At 38.4% G+C, this 20,560-nt stretch overlaps 1 protein-coding gene across 5 annotated transcripts in view; it reads left to right on the forward strand.

Moving 5' to 3' along the window:
• Nucleotides 1–9,204: 9,204 nt before the first annotated feature.
• The window catches only part of NOVA1 (NOVA alternative splicing regulator 1), a 232,960-nt gene continuing 221,604 nt past the window's right edge, over nucleotides 9,205–20,560 (forward strand). For 2 of the 5 annotated variants that reach the window (XM_053252446.1, XM_053252453.1), the window contains exons 1-2: nucleotides 9,210–10,330; nucleotides 12,170–12,313. In XM_053252446.1, coding sequence (XP_053108421.1) covers nucleotides 10,195–10,330; nucleotides 12,170–12,313 — 280 coding nt within the window. In that variant the 5' untranslated portion in view covers nucleotides 9,210–10,194. Of the gene's footprint in view, nucleotides 10,331–10,900; nucleotides 11,038–12,169; nucleotides 12,314–20,560 lie in introns of those variants that run through there. The other 3 variants (XM_053252482.1, XM_053252490.1, XM_053252463.1) reach the window with 3 other exon arrangements.

A 20,560-nucleotide genomic window follows, 5' to 3' on the forward strand; every position in this document is an offset into this window, starting at 1 on the left:
CCACTTAGTTTCATACAGAGAGCTGATGTCCATGCTTAAAGGAATGAGAATATGGATCACTTTTCCTTGAAAAGAATGGTGGAACCATTTTGGACCAGACAGCCTTACATATGGTCCATAATCCTCAAAAGATTAAAAAATGGCTGGATTATTGACAACTAGCTTCAGACTGCAACAGGATAAGTAGTTTGCAAGATTACAGGGGATATTTTGTTGCAGTAGAAGACCTTACAATACTAAGGAGTTAAGCAAGGAAACATGCTTCTATACATTCTTTTAATAATCATTCTAAGGCCGTGGGGTGTCAAAATGTGGAGTGTGCTTCCTTGGTGATGGGAAGACCTTGAGGGGATGTGTGAAAATATAGGAAAATATATTTCCTAAAGACAGCCGATCTACAGACAATTCCCTCCCACTAACAGACTTTAAACATTGAAGCCACCAAATCTTATGAAGGTAAGGTAAAGTGTGCCGTCAAGTTGATTTCGACTCCTGGCGCCAACAGAGCCCTGTGGTTTTCTTTGGTAGAATACAGGAGGGGTTTACCATTGCCTACTCCCGTGCAGTATGAGATTATTCCTTTCAGCATTTTCCTATGTCGATGCTGCCCAATATAGGCGTTTCCCATAGTCTGGGAAATGTACCAGCGGGGATACGAACTGGCAACCTTCTGCTTGTTAGTCAAGCATTTGCCCGCTGCTCCACTTAGGAAAGATGCAGAGGGACAGAGGATATATAGAGATCACAGAAACTCACCCCCCCCACTTTTCTAGATGTAGGAGTTTTTTCACAAAGGGCTCACATGCTGACAAGTTGGGACCCCAGAAACAACAAGCGGAGGAAGTATGGAGTTCATGAAATGGTGCTAAAGCAGAACCCAGAGACAGAAAGGCTGTAAGCTGATTGCAGAAAAGAAATGGGTAAGGCAGGGAAGCTTTAGAACTTTGGGCAAGGGAGAAACAAGAGAACAGGTTTCCTTATTCCAACAAACACTGAAAAAGGAAGTAACAGCTAATATAGCTTCCTATATTTGCACTTTTCCTGTGCTCCTGACATAGCAACAGTTTGCAGCTCCTCACTGGGGATATTTCCAGTTCATGTCCTATTTTTTTGAGCCTTCTTGAGTGCAAAATATGGCAAAACAAATGTTAAGTTACAAGAAAACATGCCGAGAAGGAATTTAACAAAGAAATATGGGCGTGTGGACCACCACCCAATAGCAACAGTTTATTGAAAGAGAAAGAAATCAGTTGGAGATGCAACACAAGCCGTAAAACTACAAAGATGTAAACAAAAGGTCAGCAAAAAGCTGAGAGGTTCAATTAATTCTTTTGCATTACTTTTCTCTACAGAAGATATTGGAAAGATACCCACACCTGAAGCCTTGTTTTCAACTGAAGCATGTTGTCAGACACAGGAAACAAAGGGCTAGAACTAAAAGGACCCAACAGTCTCTCTTTCCAGTTCAGCCAGATCTTGCTCCCCTCCCCTCGTGCCGGCAGCTCCCTCTCTGAACATGCACATGGTGTCACCTTGTTTGCTCACTTTTTAAAATAATTAATTAGTTAATCACAACTTTCTTTGTTAGCTGCCCCATCACAATTGGAGCTGTCAAAGAAAAACAACAAAACAACAATGGAATAAAAACAGACAATTAAAGGCATTTTAAAACAAAAGATAGCTATGATAAAATACAAAAACATTTTAAAACTTCTTTTAAAAGCTTTAAAGCCTTCCAACCTTCTCTTTAGAACCTTTAACTGAGTCCATTAAACTTCATCCCTTACTGACACTATGTGTGAGTATGTGTAGTTATAGGACACTAGCCACAGGACAAAGGGAATAGAGAGCACACCATCCAGGGAACAAGAATCCTTACCATCAACAGTAGGAAGCCCAAGGAGAAGAGCACCTGCCTCCTCCCTGCTGTAAGCCCCTGGGACATTAAAGATCTGTGCCCCAGGATGTAGCAACCAGGCAACTTCCAGTGTTCCTGCTTTAACTTCTGTTTTTAATATTGATCCCTGGTATTTTGTGCTGCTTTAATATAATCCTTTGTGAAATAGCATTTTATTTTTGTTATTTTATATTGTAAGCCACCTTGGAAAGCTTTTTGTGCCTAAAAGTCAGAATGTTAAACCTTTTAAACAAACCATTGTTTTTGTAAATATTATTCCCATTATCCTTGCTTTTGAATGTCTGATCTCACTCCCTCTAATCTTTCCTCTTCTATAAAAAGGCCTCAGAGCAGGGGATTATCTTTTTGCTTATGTTACTCTGTAAAGCACCATGAGTTTTGATGATATAAAATAATAATAATAATAATAATAATAATAATAATAATAATAATAATAACAACAACAACAACAACAACAACAACAACAACAACCTACATCCAGACTAAGGAAGCACTGGTGTAGTAACTGTACAGCATACTCTATGGGAGAATAGTGATTTTCATCAGTCTCCCTTCTGTAGCTGACTGTGACTCCTGAAAATATGTCCCTAAGGGCTGCATGACCTTCAGAGTTATATTTTCAGATGGCTCAGGGCACTTGAGGGGCAAGGAAAGATTGGCTAAAATAACATACACCCTGTGTGATAAGTGCTGTGGAGCTCTGGAAGCTCTTTGCAGTGGGGATGTTTCTTCCCGGTACATGGTTGCCTGATTAGTTAGGATGTCAGCCACTGAACACTTGATTTTCAAAAAGCATCTAATGCTAAAGGCTCTGAAAAAAAGCAAATATGGGATCAAAATTAGAAAAAGATTGGGAAATTAAAATAGATATTCTTCACCATGGAAGCACCAAGCAGGGTCCCTTAAGGATCAGTATTACAGAATTGTCATACTGTTTTCTCACAGTAACTGGAGTGACAGAGAAACAGTAGCCAAGCATGCAGATCAAAGGATACGAAAGTCCTATGCTAACTTGTGAGTGCCATGGAAACTCTTTAAATTGTGTAGATGAATAACTGAATAGCAGGTGACATCCTACTGAGTGCAAAGTGATGCATGTTAAAAAACATAGGGTTATTATACATGCTATCAGATTTCTGTTTCATCATTGGTTTACAATTATGAAATAACAGGCAACAGACTACCTAAAAATTGTCTCCAGGAGTAGTGATGCATTAGTTGCTCTAGACCTATTACATTGGTTCAGAAAATCACAATGATAATTCATTTGCATAGATTCTTTTTAGAACACTTTACTGGTCTTGAACTGTTGACAGCAAAAACAGAGTTTAAAAGGAGAATTAGAGACAGGTTTCCAGAGGGATCTATCTTTATTGGTGAAAGTAAAAATAGCACTGTGGAACAGGCTGTTTATGTTTAAACATTCACTGGAGACTTACTTTATAGATTCTCCAAACTTCCTTGTAAGAAAAGCTTTCACTTTATTAATTGCTGCAGCAATTTCCTTCTGCAATGTAGAATGGGTGTTAATTTCATATTCCATACAAACTAAGGTTTTACATAAAGTGGGAAGCACATATAGCTGTGGAAGATATAAGCCATTACTTGCTTGAACGCCCCATCAAATAGAAAGTTTGGTTTATATGTTTTAATCTTATTTTGAGTGATTATGTAAAGTGGTCAAACCAGCAGACATTGGAATCATTGTTGACAACTAACAGTAAAGCTATAACTCATATTATGACTGCATATGTGCTAGTGGCTACGGAATGCCAAAATAAATAAATAAACATGTTGATTATAAGATGGACAATTGGCTTCTGAGCTATTTTATTCTTTATGATGGACAATTGATTTTTATGCTATTTTATCAGTTCTGTTTTAATTTGCATAGTTCATTTTATTTGTAATTTTGTAAGCCTTGTGGCTAAACAGATTTATTCTGATTCTGTCATTGTCTAAATTGGCTATAACTATGCAGAAAGGAGATCTTGGGATAACAGTGAAAAGCTCACTGGGAAAAAACATACCTCAGCTCAATTTGCTGCAGTAATAAAAAAGCAAGTTCAGTGTTAGGAACTACTAGGAAAGGGACTGAAAACAAAGCATCAACACTTATAATGGCATTATGTACATCTATGGTACACCTACATTTAGAATACTGTAAACAATTTTAGTCACTCCACAACAAAAATGAAGGTAGGTATGAAGAACGTCTATAAAAGGACAATGAAAATGATCAGTGACCCATACAGCATTCTTCCTACCAAAAAAAAAAGGTTTTTTTAGTTTTTAAGAGGCAGACAACAAGAGACATAACAGAAATTTATAAAATTACAAATGCTATAGAAATTGTGAATAGAGGGGGAAATTTTTCTCTCAGAATGCTAGTCATTCAATAAAGTTAACTAGTTTTCTTTCAGGACCGATAAAAAGTCCAGCTTTTTCATATAATATATAATACAATTTATATAATTCATTCTCTATCTTATATGGCTTTTATAAAGGATTAAAAATGCAGAAGTGATAAATCAGATAAAGGGAAGATACACTGAACCACATTTACATGTAGAGTTTTACACAGTTTTGTTTTTTAAGGTCATTAAATCAAGGGCAGATGCTTTAGAGCCTTACACATTTACTCAGAAATAAGTTCTACTATGTTTGATGGCATACTCCCAGGGAAGTGTATGTAGCATTGCAGCCTATGCACTTTTACTTGGGAATAAGTCTCATGTTGCTGACTACAACTCCCAGCATCCCCAGCTGCAACAGCCTTTGCTTGGGGATTACAGGAGTTGTAGTCAACAACATCTGGTAATCCCCGTTCGAGGGAACACTGGTCCCATTGAATATAAAAAGAAATTTACTTCCAAGAAGATATGTATAGAATGAGGCTAGTAGTTTCTTAATAATACACATTTTATTTTATTTATTTATTAAATTTTATACCACCTCACTGAAATGGCTCCAAGCGGTTCAGAAATATTTTCTCATAAAGGTATGAATTACAAATATTGCATAGATATGACCAGAATTTAGTCATTTATATAGCATATGGTTTCTGAAGATGTGAACAGAGCACATAACTGGGGAAATGCTTCAATGTAGCTTATATACAAGTTACCATAATTCAGAATAGTGCACTCAAATTATGTGATTTTTCTATTATGTGTGGGGCTAGGTTTGAAGGATTTATTTTGTGACAGTCGGAGAGCAGCTGGACACGAGGTGACGCGTCACCCAGACGCCCTCATGCTCCAGTAGTTGACTTGGCGTTTACATAATGGTTACATTTCAAACAGCTGTCAAGCAACCTCGAAGGGGATAACAGGGAAAGGGGTGAATGGAAGGCAGTGAACTTTTACAGAAAAGAACCTGGGATCTGCCACAGAATTTCATTTCTAGGAGCCCTTACTGTTGATAGTTTTAAAGTATGTTAATAGCAGTCCTACACAAGTGCATGCTGGTAGGGCAGGGGTGCACAACTCAAATGCTCCAGTGGGCCAGAGCCAACCATGACTTGGTGTGCGGGGGCTGAGATCAATTTCTAGCACATCCATTATTACATTAAAACTAATTACAAATATTAATGCAAATAGGTGGCAGGGGAGGTCAGGGGGAAAGGCAAGGAGAAAGAGGGATGGTGTCAGTGGACTCCAGCCCAGGCAGGGGACATCTGATCTCAAGTGGCCAATTCCATTGAGCCACTGCTGCTTGTCAGCAAAACAGGCCAAGAGTTCTTCATGGCTCCTGCTGACACTGCCAGACACCTAAATCAGGTAATCCTGCCAAAATACCACAGAGCTCTGATGCAGGTGTGACGCAATGCCTTGCAATCAGCTGTCCTGGAAGGGAGATATCAAAAAATCCCCTACAAAGAACATTCTTGTCTCTGCAAATCGGGTGATATTGAAACGACAGCTCACGTGCTCCTCCACTGCCAATTTTACCAAGATATACAGTGTGCACATATAGCCCCTTTTATTAATTGCCATCTAGGTTGTACAGACTCTTTCTATCTTGATTATCTTTTAAATGACCAGAATGACCTGAGATCCTATAAAATGGCTAAGTTGTGTTTGATAGCCAGTAAAATCTCTGTGGCCAGTTCCAGGCCTTATGTTGTGCAGATCTCATGTAGAGTAATAACTGAACTGAATACATCTTCTCCCCCATGTCTTCTCCCCCATGTTGTCCCTTTCCTCAGTTACCACCTTGTGGCAAATATTAGACTGTAAGCTCCATGGGGCAGGGGCCTGTCTAGTGTTCCCTTTAACAGGGATTCCCAGACATTGTTGACTACAATTCTCATAACCCCCAAGCAAAAGCCATTGCAGCTGGGGATTTTGGCAGTTGTAGTCAAAAATATCTGGAACTCCCTGTTAGAGGGAACACTGGGCCTGTCTTCTTGTTGTTATTCTATAACACATGGGTTTGCAATAATATTAGCAGCAACAGCAGCAATTACAATGTATATCACTTAAAATAAATGTGTTGTAGAAACTATAAGAAGGTAAAGAACTGCACTGGCTGCCGATATGTTTCTGGGTGAAATTCAAAGTGCTGATTATTACCTATAAAGCCCTTAACAGTTTGGGATCAGGTTATTTAAGAGAGTGCCTCCTTTGTCATGAACCCTCTCGCCTTTTACAATCTTCTGGAGAGGTCCAGTTATGGTTGCCACCAGCTTGTCTGGTGGCAACACAGGACCAGGCTTTCTCTGTGGTTGCCCCAGGGCTTTGGAATATGCTCCTTGCTGAAATAAGAGCATCTCCTCTGTTTTCAAGAAGACCCTCAAGACTTTCCTGTTCTCACAAGCTTTTTATTAGAATTTTAGTAATTTGTTTTATATTGTTTTTATCGTGTTTTATGTATTTTAATCTGTGATTTTAATGTTGGGATTTGTACACCGTCTAGAGATTTTCATATCAGGCGGTATAAAAATATGATAGATAGATAAATGAATAAATAAATAAATCCCGGTCTGAAGACGTACAGTCCAAGGATTGAGCAGATACAAAAGGGCAGAGATGGTAGAAAGGAAAAGATTATGCAAAACCAATTTCTTTTGCATATTCTTATCTCCCCTTCTGCCTCCTTCCATCTTGTGTCTTATTAATATTTCTCATATTGATAGTCCATCTTTCTTCAATCATGGAATGCAAAGTGGACACATAGGGTTCCCTTGAAGCTTTCTAGCCAAGAACTGACCAAACGGACCTGTTTGCCTTTGGCACAGTTGTGCTAATCCTACTAACTGAGCAAAGGAGCACCTTTTAAAAGTGGTGATACTCTTTATTTAGCAGGGGGAGAGCAATTGGCCCTATCCATCCCTCCAGTGGCTGTTGCTGGTGTCTATCTTATGTTTCTTTTTTCAGATTGTGAGGCCTTTGGGGATATAAATATATTTATTTATATCTATGTAAACAGCTTTAGAATCTTTTGTTTGAAAAGCGGCATATATATATTTGTTGTATGCTTCAGACTATGCCATTGGACCAATAGACTGTAAGCAGAGACTTCTATGAAGTGTCTATTTTAATAATTATACAAATAATAAAATGTATTATACAACTAATAAAGAGAATTATGCAAATTTGGTGCATAATTCTGGATTACTGTAATAAAAAACAACTGATTTAAAAGCACAGCACATGGCTTCCATGGCAGACAAGAGGTGGGACACTTGCAAAACATATTCCAGGATAATTGTGAGCTATCCCAGTATATTCTAGCAGATGGCATAAAACATCCGGTGCTTGAGGCCCCAAATCCAAATGATGCCCCTCCTGATGATACAACTGTAGCAATAAACAAAATAACTGACAGTGGCCCTTTAGTGCCAGCCCAAATTATGCCATCTGAGGCAGGCTCCCTAACTTGTCTAATGGTAGGTTCCTTCCTGCATCCTATTTATTATTTGTGGTTATTTTGAGGGATTCTGAGCTGCTGTGGCTGTCCAGAAGAATTTGCAATAGCAATTTTGATGGCTCTTGAGAATTCAGTGCTTGAATTATAGCAGACTAGGTAGGATGGGCCTTTAATGAAATCTACAAGACCCACTACCTGCCTTCCTTAATTTAGCTATATCATGCCTCCTGATGGCCTTCTAAAAAATTAGTTGGTTGCTTGTATTGAGTACTGTTAAATACACTGTTGTTATTATCATGAAGATGCATGTGTTATGTTTTACCAGTTCCTCACTTCAAGGATAGAGGCTTTCCTTTTGGGAGGAGAAAGGCATATTACAGGCATGTAGCTGAGGCTGCCTAACTATACCTTGGGTAGCCAATCTCTGGCATGGATACTAAGCACGGAGGTTTACGGAAGTCCTGGGGAAAGACTAGAGGACAGAACCCCCATCTTGCCCCTTCCCCACTGCCAGATTTCCTGCCTGCCTTTGCTCGGCAGCAACAGCAACTCTACCCTGACATGGTCTGATGACGTCACTGTTCTGACAGGACCGCACAGTCCCATGCCAGCACAAGAACAGGCCTGCCTTAAAGGGGCCAGCTGTTCTCATTGAGATGGGGCAGTTCCACACCAGTGCAGCAAGGCGACGCCACTGAACACAGAAGTTATACGTCCTGTTCACGCATTATGTTCAACAGTAGAAGACCTCTTATCTGTATTCTGTATTTGAAGGGACCTGTATCCAGGTGCACTTTAAAATGAGTGATGCACAGTTATTTACACAAATAACAGATATCTGAATGTGCATAGTGTAATATCTGAATAAGATAAGAATATAAACCTACAATAATGTGTCTTGCCTCATGTTTGGACACAAGTTGTTACACACTTGCCAATGTGTTGCACAGAGTTAGATCTGAACATGACTGAGTTAGACCTTAACACTTATACTCTCATTCAGAGCTGGAGTTGGAATAGTTTGGCCTCTAAGTACATGTTTATGAATAAGGGATACATAGCTGACAGTCTATACTTTATTTGCATTAACACGCCAGCCAGGGGGAAGACCGAGCGCTGCCTACCAGCAAGCCTTTACTCGCTCGCGCCACAGCAGCAGCAAGGATCCGATTGTAGTGACCAAACCACCCTGAACTCCCTTTTTTTGGGTCTTCCACACGTCTCCTCTGGTTGGCTAAGCCCTCCAATCCCAGCTTGGTGTTCTTGCTCTCCGATTGGACCAAGCTCCTATCCTTCTGCCCAAGCTCTGCCTTAGGTTTTTTATCGCACTTTCCCAGTATCTCCCCCCACCCGGGTTTTCTCCTTCCCTCGCCCCCCCCGACTCCCCCCCCCCGCAACCTTTCTACTGTTTGGGTTCTGAGGGTGTCGGCGAGGCAGGGAGAGGGCGCGCAAGCCACGAGCTCCTGAGTGGTGTGTGCGCGCACGAGGAGGGAGAGCGAAGCGGCTCGGCGAGCAACTCTCCTGACTGAGAGAGAGTCTAGCCCGGCAGCGCGCCACACAGACTCGTAAACGGGGAGAGGGAGAGAATGAGAGCGCGAAAGCAGCAGCAGCAGCAGCAGCAATCTTCAGCTCAGACAGCCGCTCTACACCAGCTGCAGGCGCACAACTAGCGCAGGGGGGAGACACAGAGAGAGAGATTGAGAGAGAGAGAGAAACGGGGAGGGGAGACTGAAGGGGGGCCACAGAGGCAAATTCCCTGAATCCTCTCCCACTCGCTCGTCCACCGACATCGCTGCTCTCCACATCGCTCCCTCCCCACCCCCGCCTCCCCGTCCTCCTCCTCCTCCTCCCTCACTCCTTCTCTCCCCCTCCTTCCACTCACTCTCCCTCCTCTTCTTCCCCCCACTCTTTCCTCTGTCTCACTTTTCTTCCCCCTCCTCCCCTACCTTTCTCTCTCCTTTTTATTTTCTCTTTCTTTTTGCCCCCTCCATCCCACCCCCCCTTTCCCTTATTTTCCCCCTTTTTTAATTTCTTTTCTCTCTCTCTCTTTTTGTACCTCGGCTTCTGCTGGCACTGCACTGCAGCGGCTCCTTCAGCCAGTCGTCCTGCCTGCTTTTCTCCTCCTCTTCGTTCTCTCCCCCTACACCCACACCCCACATTTCACCGGTGCCAGATAAACAAACCCTGCCAAACACCTCCTCATCCCCCCTCCCCGCATCCTTCTGGGGTTTTGATTCCCCCCGAAAGATAAGCTTGAAATTTCAGAGAAGGACAAGAAGAAAAGCGAAAGAAGCGGGACGAGCCCCCTTCTTTTTCCTCCTCCTCCTCCTCCCCCTCCCTGTCCCCCCCACCCCTGAAGGGAGAAGCCAGTTATCCTTCCAGCAGCGGCGGTAGCAGCAAACATGATGGCGGCAGCTCCCATCCAGCAGAACGGGACCCACACCGGGGTGCCCATAGACTTGGACCCGCCGGACTCCCGGAAAAGACCACTTGAAGCTCCCCCTGAAGCCGGCAGCACCAAGAGGACCAACACGGGCGGTGGGTATTTCCCCCCCCCCTTCCCCACCTCCCAAATTCCCCACCCACCTTCCCTTTCCTACCTGCCTGCCTTCCCCTCCTCACCTCACCCTGCCCGCCTTCCCCTTCCCCAAACATTCCTTATTTCTCTAATGTTATCATTCATCAAAATGGCGTCGCTTTTCAAGCATCTAGCAGCCCTGTTTTATTTTAATTTCAGATATTCGTCCTGGCTTTGGGCGGGGGTGTGTGTATGTGTGCGCGCTGCTCAGCCTTGACCCTCCGTGCTGCAAAGCCTGGAGCTCTTCTTTCACTAGCCCTTTCCACACATTTTAACAATTGAAGAAACTCAGTGGATAGATGGCGGTTGAAAAGAGGCACTTTCACCCCACTATTCTCTTCCTTTATTATCTCCCACCCTCCTTTTTTTTGTGAATCGCCAGGTAGATCTAAAACAAATTGTCTGTTTCCTGGCACCACTTAGTGTTTCAGTGGAAAATGTTGCACAGATTTGTTCTTCCTGGGGTTGGGTCACGACGGTGGGATGTGTGCGCGCGTGTGTGTGTGTCAGAGAGAGGTTTGCGGAGGGAGGGCGGGAGTTGCCTGTCTTGGTGTGGTGACTTGTTAGTTAACATCCTGCTCTTCCTGGATGAGATGAGTTATAACGGGACCAGCATCTCCTCTATTCATTTGCACTGGAGTCTTCATAACAATGCACCGAGGCAGAGGTGAATTTATTCATCCAACATTAGCAAACAGCAGAACTAGATAGCTGATGTATTTAACTGTTTGTATAATGTGTTGGGGGGCGCACCTGTACTAGCTGGGACATTGACTCAAAGAAAGTGAGATGGCTCTGGACCTGTTCCTTTATAAAAGCAAACTTCTGTAAAGATGCATTTTTAGGGTAGGCTGTGGAAACCAAATTGGGATTTAAAAAATAATAATAAAGTGGGCTTAAAAATGTGTGTTTTTGTTTTTACATGAGATCCTTTCAGAGCCAGTTTCCTTAAGGACCACATAATTGAAGGTGTTAGACTTTTACTGATGGAAGGAGCACAGTTGTTGGATTCTAAAACAATTTTGAATCATTCATGGCATTTATCTTCCCTGGTTCTAGCTTTTTCCTCCCCCCCCACACCCCCCCTCCGATTTTGGATGTCTTGACACTAATTGTCACCTTTTAAATGTGTACATGATTTTCGCTTCCTTTCAACTGGGAAAAATTCTTCTTAATGTCCTTTAATTAATGAGCTTAAGAGATCATTGCTACCTAAGAAGTGTTAAAGAAATACATCAGGATTACTTAGGCAAATGATTGTATCCACATTGTATTGAGTTTTTGTAGTAATACTGAAAGAAAAAAAACCCCTCTGAATAAAGAGAGAACTGAATATTCTTATGAAAAATATAGGGCAATAGTTAATTGATGGTGAACAAATAGCCTTTATTCTAACAGTTCTGTTCTCTTTTTTGAGTTTGCGTGTGGTATTGTAGGGAAAGTTGCAATTCTTGAACAAGGTATTTTTTGAATAACTGAAATACCTTTTGAAAGGTATTTTTTTCCTCTTTGAAGGAGCTGATTCATATTATTGTACTATGTTAACTAGTACTAAAGTCGAACTATTCCACATACAGAATTATAACTTGAATTGGCTCATCTCTTCTTGCAACATCACAGAATTAAGGGCAATTTACTAGATTCTTCATTTCTTCAGGACTAATATATAGGATATGAAGGATAGTGCAACTGGTTATATATCTGTACATTAATATCTAGTTAAAGGCGTATTTTTATATCTTTGAGGAAGAATGATATTTGAGGCAGCAAATTAACCTTCTATATTTCAATTTTTTCAGAGGACGGCCAATATTTTCTAAAGGTCCTCATACCTAGTTATGCTGCTGGATCTATAATTGGGAAGGGAGGACAGACTATTGTTCAGTTGCAGAAAGAGACTGGGGCTACCATCAAGCTCTCTAAATCCAAAGACTTTTACCCAGGTAGGTGCAAGATTTAGAATATATGTTACATTTCTAGGGTAAAATATATCTGAAATTAAATGGTGTTAGCCTTCCCATATAATTAAATAGTATTAGCCTACCATTGCAATTGGTGACATTATTCAGCAATAAAATGCATTCTGAAATTTAATTCTCAACATTTATATGGAACTTGGTATTTTGTTTTCCAAATAATTGATTATAAGCTATATATTGGTTGTAGAAAGAGGAAGGTGATGATTATGAATGTATCTTTTTAGCATGTTGTTCTTATTGCAAGCAATGTCTTACAAAATCATACTTGACAGCTGGCATTAAAAAGGTTTTGCTGAAGTTTTCAGATGTTATTGTTATGACAAGCTCATAAATAAAAACACTGAATGCTCCTTGTAGAATAGGCCATTTACCTTAAATCCATTATATACCTTCCTTCTGTTTCATTGCTTTGTTCACTTGCCTTGTGAAGTAGAGACCAAGAGCTGTTCTTCAGATGTTTCCTTGATTTTGTGGGTAATTGTGATAAACATTGAGAGAACCCTGTTGTGAAACGTGGTTTTGTTTGGAAAAGAATGTGATGTTTGAATATTGCATTTATGCATAAGCAATAAAACATTGAATTATATACTTATTGAAGATAGTGTAATTCATTTTTGATCTTTCATTTTATGCATAAGTTTCATTTATAAAGATTTGAAAATTACTGTGGAGGTCTACTGTAAACTGAAATGTGGCTTCCTTTATGTGGACATGGTATTGAAACATTGTCGATAAAAGAAGTGTTCCAACAGTGCTTTGATTCTGTAACTCTGAATGGCAGTGGTGGCTTTCCATTGAGATGGTCTCCCCCCCCCTTCCTTATAGTGAAAGCAAAGCTGCTTTGAATGTGGTGGTCTTATTCAGAGGGATTACTGAATTTTGTAAACCAGCTAAAAAGGCTGTTGCAAGTGTAAGCAAAACAAGGGTATTAGGACTGCTTGATTTATTTATTTTTTACTTTGTCTTGGATTCAGAAATTGATCAATTGTTTTTGGATACAAGATGGTAACTTTCTTTTGGTAGTTCTGATGCAGAAGTAGAAAGTGTGTGCATTTGAAATATTTTAGGTGAAATTTTATTAGTGATGCAACATATAAAATTATATGCGTACACCGCTAATGCAATGCATCTGTTTTATAAATGATGTATTGAAATGGTGCTTAAAAAGTTGATCAAATGTTCTTTTTTTTTTTTTAAGGTATAGATATAAAAGCAAGTATAGAGCTGACATCATGGGCTGTGAAAGATAGAAAAGGCTGTGTCTGTAAAAAAAATGACAGTTTGGGGTTATAACTGCAGTGGCAAATTGAATTTGCAGACAATAGATGAGAACACATATGTGTCTGTTTTATAATTTGTAAGAGTATCCCATGCGATATGGAAGATGTTTGGGTAATACAAATTATATTCCATTTATAGTATGAAGCAACATTAGAATCTTTTGTTTATACAGGAATCCTTCCCATTTCTTAATTGAAATCAACATGGGTGTTTTTATGGAGTTGAAAACTGGGCGAATACACACACATTTATAGACGTCTCCCCTAAAAATGTAAAGATTAGATAAGGCCATGATGAGAGGTTTACAACATTGTGTTAAGTGTTCCTGTGACGTAAACAGGTTCCCTCTGAAGGAAATGCCAGTATGAGAAGGAGCTTGTACAGTTTGACTGTAACAGGTGTAGACTAATCCCCCAGTTTAGATTCTGTGAGATCTATTTTATATTTGAAGACACACAATTGATCACTATTTGTAAATAGATGTTTTGGATATGCATAAACTAGATTGCTATCTATAAGGCACAACAGATGTGAAATAGTTACCCTTTACTGATTGCTAGTTAACTGTTTCTGTTTGCATTTGACCATGAGCTTGAAACCTTTTCTGAGCTCTTGGCATTCTTCAAGCTGATGGCATTTGGGTTTCTTCCAGCCCATATTATTATACCTTAATCTGAACTATGCTAACCTTAGACTAGCCTTAAATTAGTACAGGCATTGATATTGTCTAGGTGTAAAATTTCAGCTAATATAATTAAATATTTCATATAACTATACAGCTGTATACATAGTGTAATATATTTGTATAGTTAGTTGCTTTATAGTTGGCTAGCAGCAACTTAAAACACCCCAGTGACAGCTGCTAGACTAAAACTTCTTCTACAGATCAGAAGGTGGGCAGTTGTAGTCATACAATGAACTATGTAAGTGACCTGTATATAGTTAGTTCAGAGTAAATTAGCTGTCCTGCTATGATCCAAGAATGAAACTAATTGCGACTGGTTAATTAATAGTATTGCTGAAGTACATGCGGGAGGGGGTAACCCTCCAGTGCTGCTGGTTTTTAACTGTTTTGATCTGACATATTGACAAATTAGTTCAAATTATCAAAATACTTTTTCATCCAGAGTTTACATAACATTTGCCAGAGGATCAAAATAAATATAATTTTAGATCCATAAGCTTTAAAAAATTGGTAAGCATTATCTGTCTATGGTACTATACTACTATCCTCTAGTTGCTTGCAAATAAGGGTGTTCAAGGAAAAGTAAAACTACATAACCTTTTTGAATATTTAGTAATGCTGTTTGATGGAATAGAAGCTGCAGAGATAAGACTGATGAATTTTCATTGTTTGTGCGGTATGTTGATCACATTCTATATTCTGTTTTGTGAATTCTACCAATTATTGCTTTGAAAACTACTGCATTATTTCTGGTAATTCTTTTATTACAACATTAACTCTGTATTTATGTAATATGTACAGAATATCTTCTCCTACCTAAAGTCCCATTGACTTCTAAGGCATTTCCAAGGACCACAACTTTGTGAAAGAGGAAGCAGAGCTTTGCACTTTGGTCTGTGAAGTGATATTCTAAATCTTATTATTTCCGTAGCGGTATTAAAACAATGGGATAAACAGCCAGGAGGGAATTTAGTAATAAATATTTAACAGCAATTTTATGTGATGAATTATGGCTTCGGACACATTTCTGCCTCTTTTTAAATAAATGACCAAATATACTGATTTTTCTAAAGTTCGTAATTTCAACCTTTACAAGGATCTTCTAGAAGTTAAAAGCTCTTAGATGAGCTTTGAGAGTGCAATACATAATTTGATGGCTTAAAGCTAAATAACTTTACTATGTTTAATTATGATTTTTCTACTATTTCCCTCTTCATATAAGGTTTTATTTTTGATGTGCTTTGTCTAGTTTTAAATGAATACTATTATAAAAGCTTAGGTGGAATTTTGGTCAGAGAAAGTGTGAATAGCTATGTGTTAATTTGCAGTTTTGAATGCTAGGATATGTGTTCCACTGAAGATGTAATTTTATGTAAAAGGCAGAGATCCTTATTACATTTTAGCTTTGGCTTTGTATATTTTAAAAAAATGAAATATGGGAACTTTATTACAGGTTGTTTTGTTAATAACTTTACTCATGATAACTGAAATGGAAGAAAATTGTTCTGCTTAATGTTGATTTGAAGAATGTCTGTGATAGATCCTTAAACAAAGTTTACTTGTAAATGCCCAACTATTAAACACCAGTTGTTTGAAATCATAATTCTCAGTTATACAACTGTCATGGATCTTATCTTGGATTTTCTTCTTTTTTAAAAGTTTGTTTTTTGATAATTGTGTTAAGCTTCCTAATGATGTAAATTCTATATGATGAATTTAAATGAATGTGATGTATATAATGTAGTGGTCGTTTAATGTAGCCGTGTGTGTAATCTTTTATTTGGCAGAATACTGCAGTCTTTCCCTTTTAAACATGTTCTGTGGCTGTTAGAAATTGTAATGCTTATGTGGTTTTGTCCCTTGTTGATTTTGTGGTTGATCTCCCCCCTCCCCCTTCTTGAAGGAAGCTTTAAAAAGAGCATTTCTACTTTGAAATGCCTATCTAGAATCTAATGTTATCTCGAAAAAATATACCAGAAAAGTTCTGCTGGACCTACTACTCAATAAATACGCATATGATTGCAGTCTTGGAATAATGATGCTTGAAGGGGGAAATTATCATCTAGTCCAGTACCCTGGCTGAGGAGGATCTAAACTTTAGTTCCCTCTCCTTCTCCCCTCACTCTATCTATCTAGATGAGTAGCTAGCCAAAGTTTCCTCATGAGCCAAAATAAGATGATCCAACCATACTGCAAGCATGAGAGCCCTGTACCAAGTTTAAGGCTTAATTTGGCTGATTTACATGAAACTAAACGTGTAAAAGATTTCTACTGAAATGTGTTTAGGATTTAATTATCTATGTGCATAATAGAAATGTCCTTTCAACTTTGCAGTTATTGATTGTTAATATGTTTAGTGGGTTAGATTTTGGAGTTTCTTTTTTTAAAAGGGTGTATACAATCCAAATTTATTTTAAGGTACTACAACATGGTGAAAAAAACTCGCTTGATGGTTGAGATGGGATGTTCATGTAACTGGTAACTGGATCTTAATTTTACTTGAGCTGTAATCCTAAACACATTTAAGGAGCAAGACCCAATGAAAACAATAGGAATTAACTTCTCAGTAAGTATACATAGGATTGCACTGTTCAATACTTCAGTGATATTGAGTGAATTAATACTTATTGATTCATTCAATATTTTTTGAATAAAAGTTGGTTATTATGTGTAAGAAATTATAAAAAACATTTCAGCTTGTACTGCCTTGTTGAGGGCATGTGAGGTTTTCTAGGATGTAACCCCCCTCCCTTTTTTTGAGAGGTAATCCTTATTAGTGAAGTATCTTAAACCATATTCTATTTGTCCTTGCTTGCTCCACCTGAAACTACTGCCTACCTTTCTAGACGTAGAATGAAATAAAAGATCAGTGCACTCACAAAATATTTACAAAGTATCCATTAGACAAAATTTAAAACTTGAAATGTTATCTGCCAGGGCAGTGGTATTTCTAACACCCAATTACACCAAAAGTACTTATTTCTAATAAGGAACTATAAGGAATTCTTGATGTCTTTTGTAATGAGTATCTCATCTGAGAACTTGGTACAACAGGAGTCCAACAAAATTGTCCTCACTCTTCAGTTTATTTTTAAATCCTGTTATGAGATTATTGAAACTTATGACCCTTATTTGTAAGAGAGAAATCTTTTTTTATTGCATATTGATTAAATTCCCAAGGAAGGTGTTTTTTTTACGTGTGTGTGTACATGTACGTGTGTGTGTATATTGAAAAACATATTTAAATTATGTTTCAGTATGCAAGACTTTAGATTTTGAAAATACACATTATTATTGGGGTTAAGTTAAGAGGTTTTATTGGCTTACTGCCATCTCATTTCCATCTTCAGACATAGCTTTAGTTTAAACTCAAACATCTGTAGAGATCTGACTGACTGTCATCTTTCTGAGACTCATCTTTGCAGTTTGCAGCAGGTGCAGTTGATGTTGCAGCCCTTCTCAAAAAGAGGTTAGCTTTGTTTTTAACATTTATCTAGTGGGAATAAATGACTTGGTAGAGACTTGAAGTTTGTCAGTTGTCCAGTGCTGGAATGCTGCAGGTAATTGGGCTAGACTGGTGGGAACTGTGGCAGTTTGCTTCTCACGTTGCACTGCAGCTGCTGTTGATCTTAATTAATCTGACCCTCAGAGGCTGCAGTGTCATAGCATAAAATGCAGTACATCCTAGAAATGGGAGAGCTATTTTCATGCTCCTCTTGCTGAAGATTTTTTAAACAATGATTTTAAAATGTCTGTTCATTTGTATACACTATTAACTATGTTGCAAAAACATGGTGGAAGATGAGGAAATATTGAACACCTTATAAGAAATGTATTTTTGTTGTCTTGTGCTTACACTTTAGTAGCTGTTCTAAGCGTACTTGTATTGAAGTAACTGTTGAAATCAGGAGGACCTATTTTAAAAATATGTGTAAAGATGCCATATTGGCAGTTAATGCGGAATATCAAATATTTGAACATGGGAGACCATTGCATATTTTCTGTCATATTTGTTTCAGATATAGATAAGTTTAATTTGTTTTTGGTATTCTCTATGTTAGGTAGTCTGGTAAATTTTACTAGATGGTCTATATGCTCCTTTTAAAATTAGCCTTGCTACTTTCTTGAATCTAACTGAAGCTTTATTGTTCTGTGTACTGGGAACATGTTTAACTTTCCATTGGGATTTAGAAGTGCTTAATTTTGGCTGTTCTGTACTCCACTCCTTGGTTCTTCAAAACTACAAATATTTAGATAATCTAGACTTAGCACTATGCTGCATTGTAAATCGGAATGCAATGGGACTAAACTTTATTCTTTTGCTTTTCCCCCCTATGTTTCAAATGGTTACTATACATAGACTTAGACTGGATAGACTACCAGTTCCATTAGGGTAAATCTCTTCATATTCTATCTAATTTTGTGAAGTGTCAATATTTTGTGCTATGCAAAGTTCATAGAGAATACACTTTTTGCTCCAGAGTATATTTGTTTATGAACTCCAGTTTCACATGATGGCCTTCTTGTGATCGCACTTAATAGACAATACTGCTATGACACTAGGACATCTTTAGCATTTTCTTAACTTTTAGTAAATCTGAATTCTTAACTTGCACATGATTATATCACAAATTATACTAATTCTTTAAATGTACAGTAAGTGTAGTTTTCAGTTTCCTGTGTCTAACTCACAGATTTCATTTGTGGAAATAAAATTCATTCCTGGATGTACAGTATTCACAGTTTGCATTCTTAGATTACCAGCCAGTAACTTAGAAACCTTTGATTCATCTTCTTGGACTGTTTGACACTTTTTAAAGTTTATGCTTTGTTGATAGGCATTGAATCTGTGTTTGGTAAAAAGGTGCTGCCTGTATTCTGGCTGATTCTTCCTCCTCTTTTTTGTAGTTTGTTTCACCTGCATATACATACATTCCCTCTTCTAAAACTTCTCCTTATTCTGAGAAAAGTGGGCATTTCAAATGCATATCCAAAATATATTGTGTAGTATTAAGCCACATGTATGAAAAGAACATGTGTCCACATTTGTCAAAGAGAGAAACAAGTTCTAGAAAATGACTTTCACTGGAGGATGCAAGGTAGTGCTTTTTTCATTTTTAAGCTGACAGTGACATATGCATCTCCTTTGATTAATAACTTTCAATTGCGTCTGTTTATGCCCTCTGGCTAAAGAGCAGCAGCCACAACGTGTATTTCCAGCCTTAAGATTAATCTTAACATGTACTGTTATGTTGAATATAACTGTTTGTTGTTTGTATGGTTACAGTAGAATGGAATACAACTCAAGGTATTCTGAAAGTTGGAACTACATGAAAACAGCAGTCCCATATCTGTCTCTGACCTCCTTTACTCCCTTTCCTGTAACTTATAGTAAAGCAAAATGTGTGACATGTCATGGCATTGTGAGTTTCTCTATCTTTCTCTCTCCCCCACCCCTGCCACACCTCCCAGCGGTAGCCAGCAGTATGGAAGCAAGGAATTTACAATTTGATGACATCACATCATGCATATTTCTTTATAAAATGTTATAGGAAAGTAATAGGGGTTACTGTTATGGGTAGTGACTGTGTGTTTTGTAATTATGTAGTTATTGCATAATGTGTTGAACAAACAAGTTTATTCAGTATGTACTCATACCTGTAGTGTTGCAACTCAACAAGCAATGATGCTGTGCTAGCGTTGGAGTGGGGTGTGTGGGGATAGGGTAGCTATAGGTTCTCTCTAGTGGCAAAGCCTAGATAATAAAACTGACAACAGTTGGCTGATCATTTTTAAAATACTGAATCTGTTTATATTCATTTTGAGGTAATTTGCCAATGAGCGTTAGTTAAATGGCAGTTTAGAATAGAATAAACAATATGGGTAAGGTTTAAATCCCTCTCCCTTAGCACTGCCTACTTTTAAGAAAAACAAACAAATGTTGGGATTCAGTCTTGGACCTCCTGCATCTTGTCTAGTTTCATCCTAGAATGTGACAGTCAGAGAGGCAAGAGTAACAAGGGATAAATGTGAACAAGTACAGTGACAGTATTTCTTTGAGATAAAGACTGAAGGATGGCTAAGTAAGGGCTTAATATGGGGGATAAATTTTTGTTGCAGTTGACATTAATCAAGAGTGGATCTCCTCAAAATCTACCAAAGGCTGTAATATAAAATGTTGTTGGGTATAATTCTATATCTTCATAGAACCTTACTCTTCATTATCATATCTCAAAAAATGACTT

The sequence above is a fragment of the Hemicordylus capensis genome, chromosome 1, assembly GCF_027244095.1.
Source record: "Hemicordylus capensis ecotype Gifberg chromosome 1, rHemCap1.1.pri, whole genome shotgun sequence".
In the NCBI taxonomy this organism is placed as follows: domain Eukaryota; kingdom Metazoa; phylum Chordata; class Lepidosauria; order Squamata; family Cordylidae; genus Hemicordylus; species Hemicordylus capensis.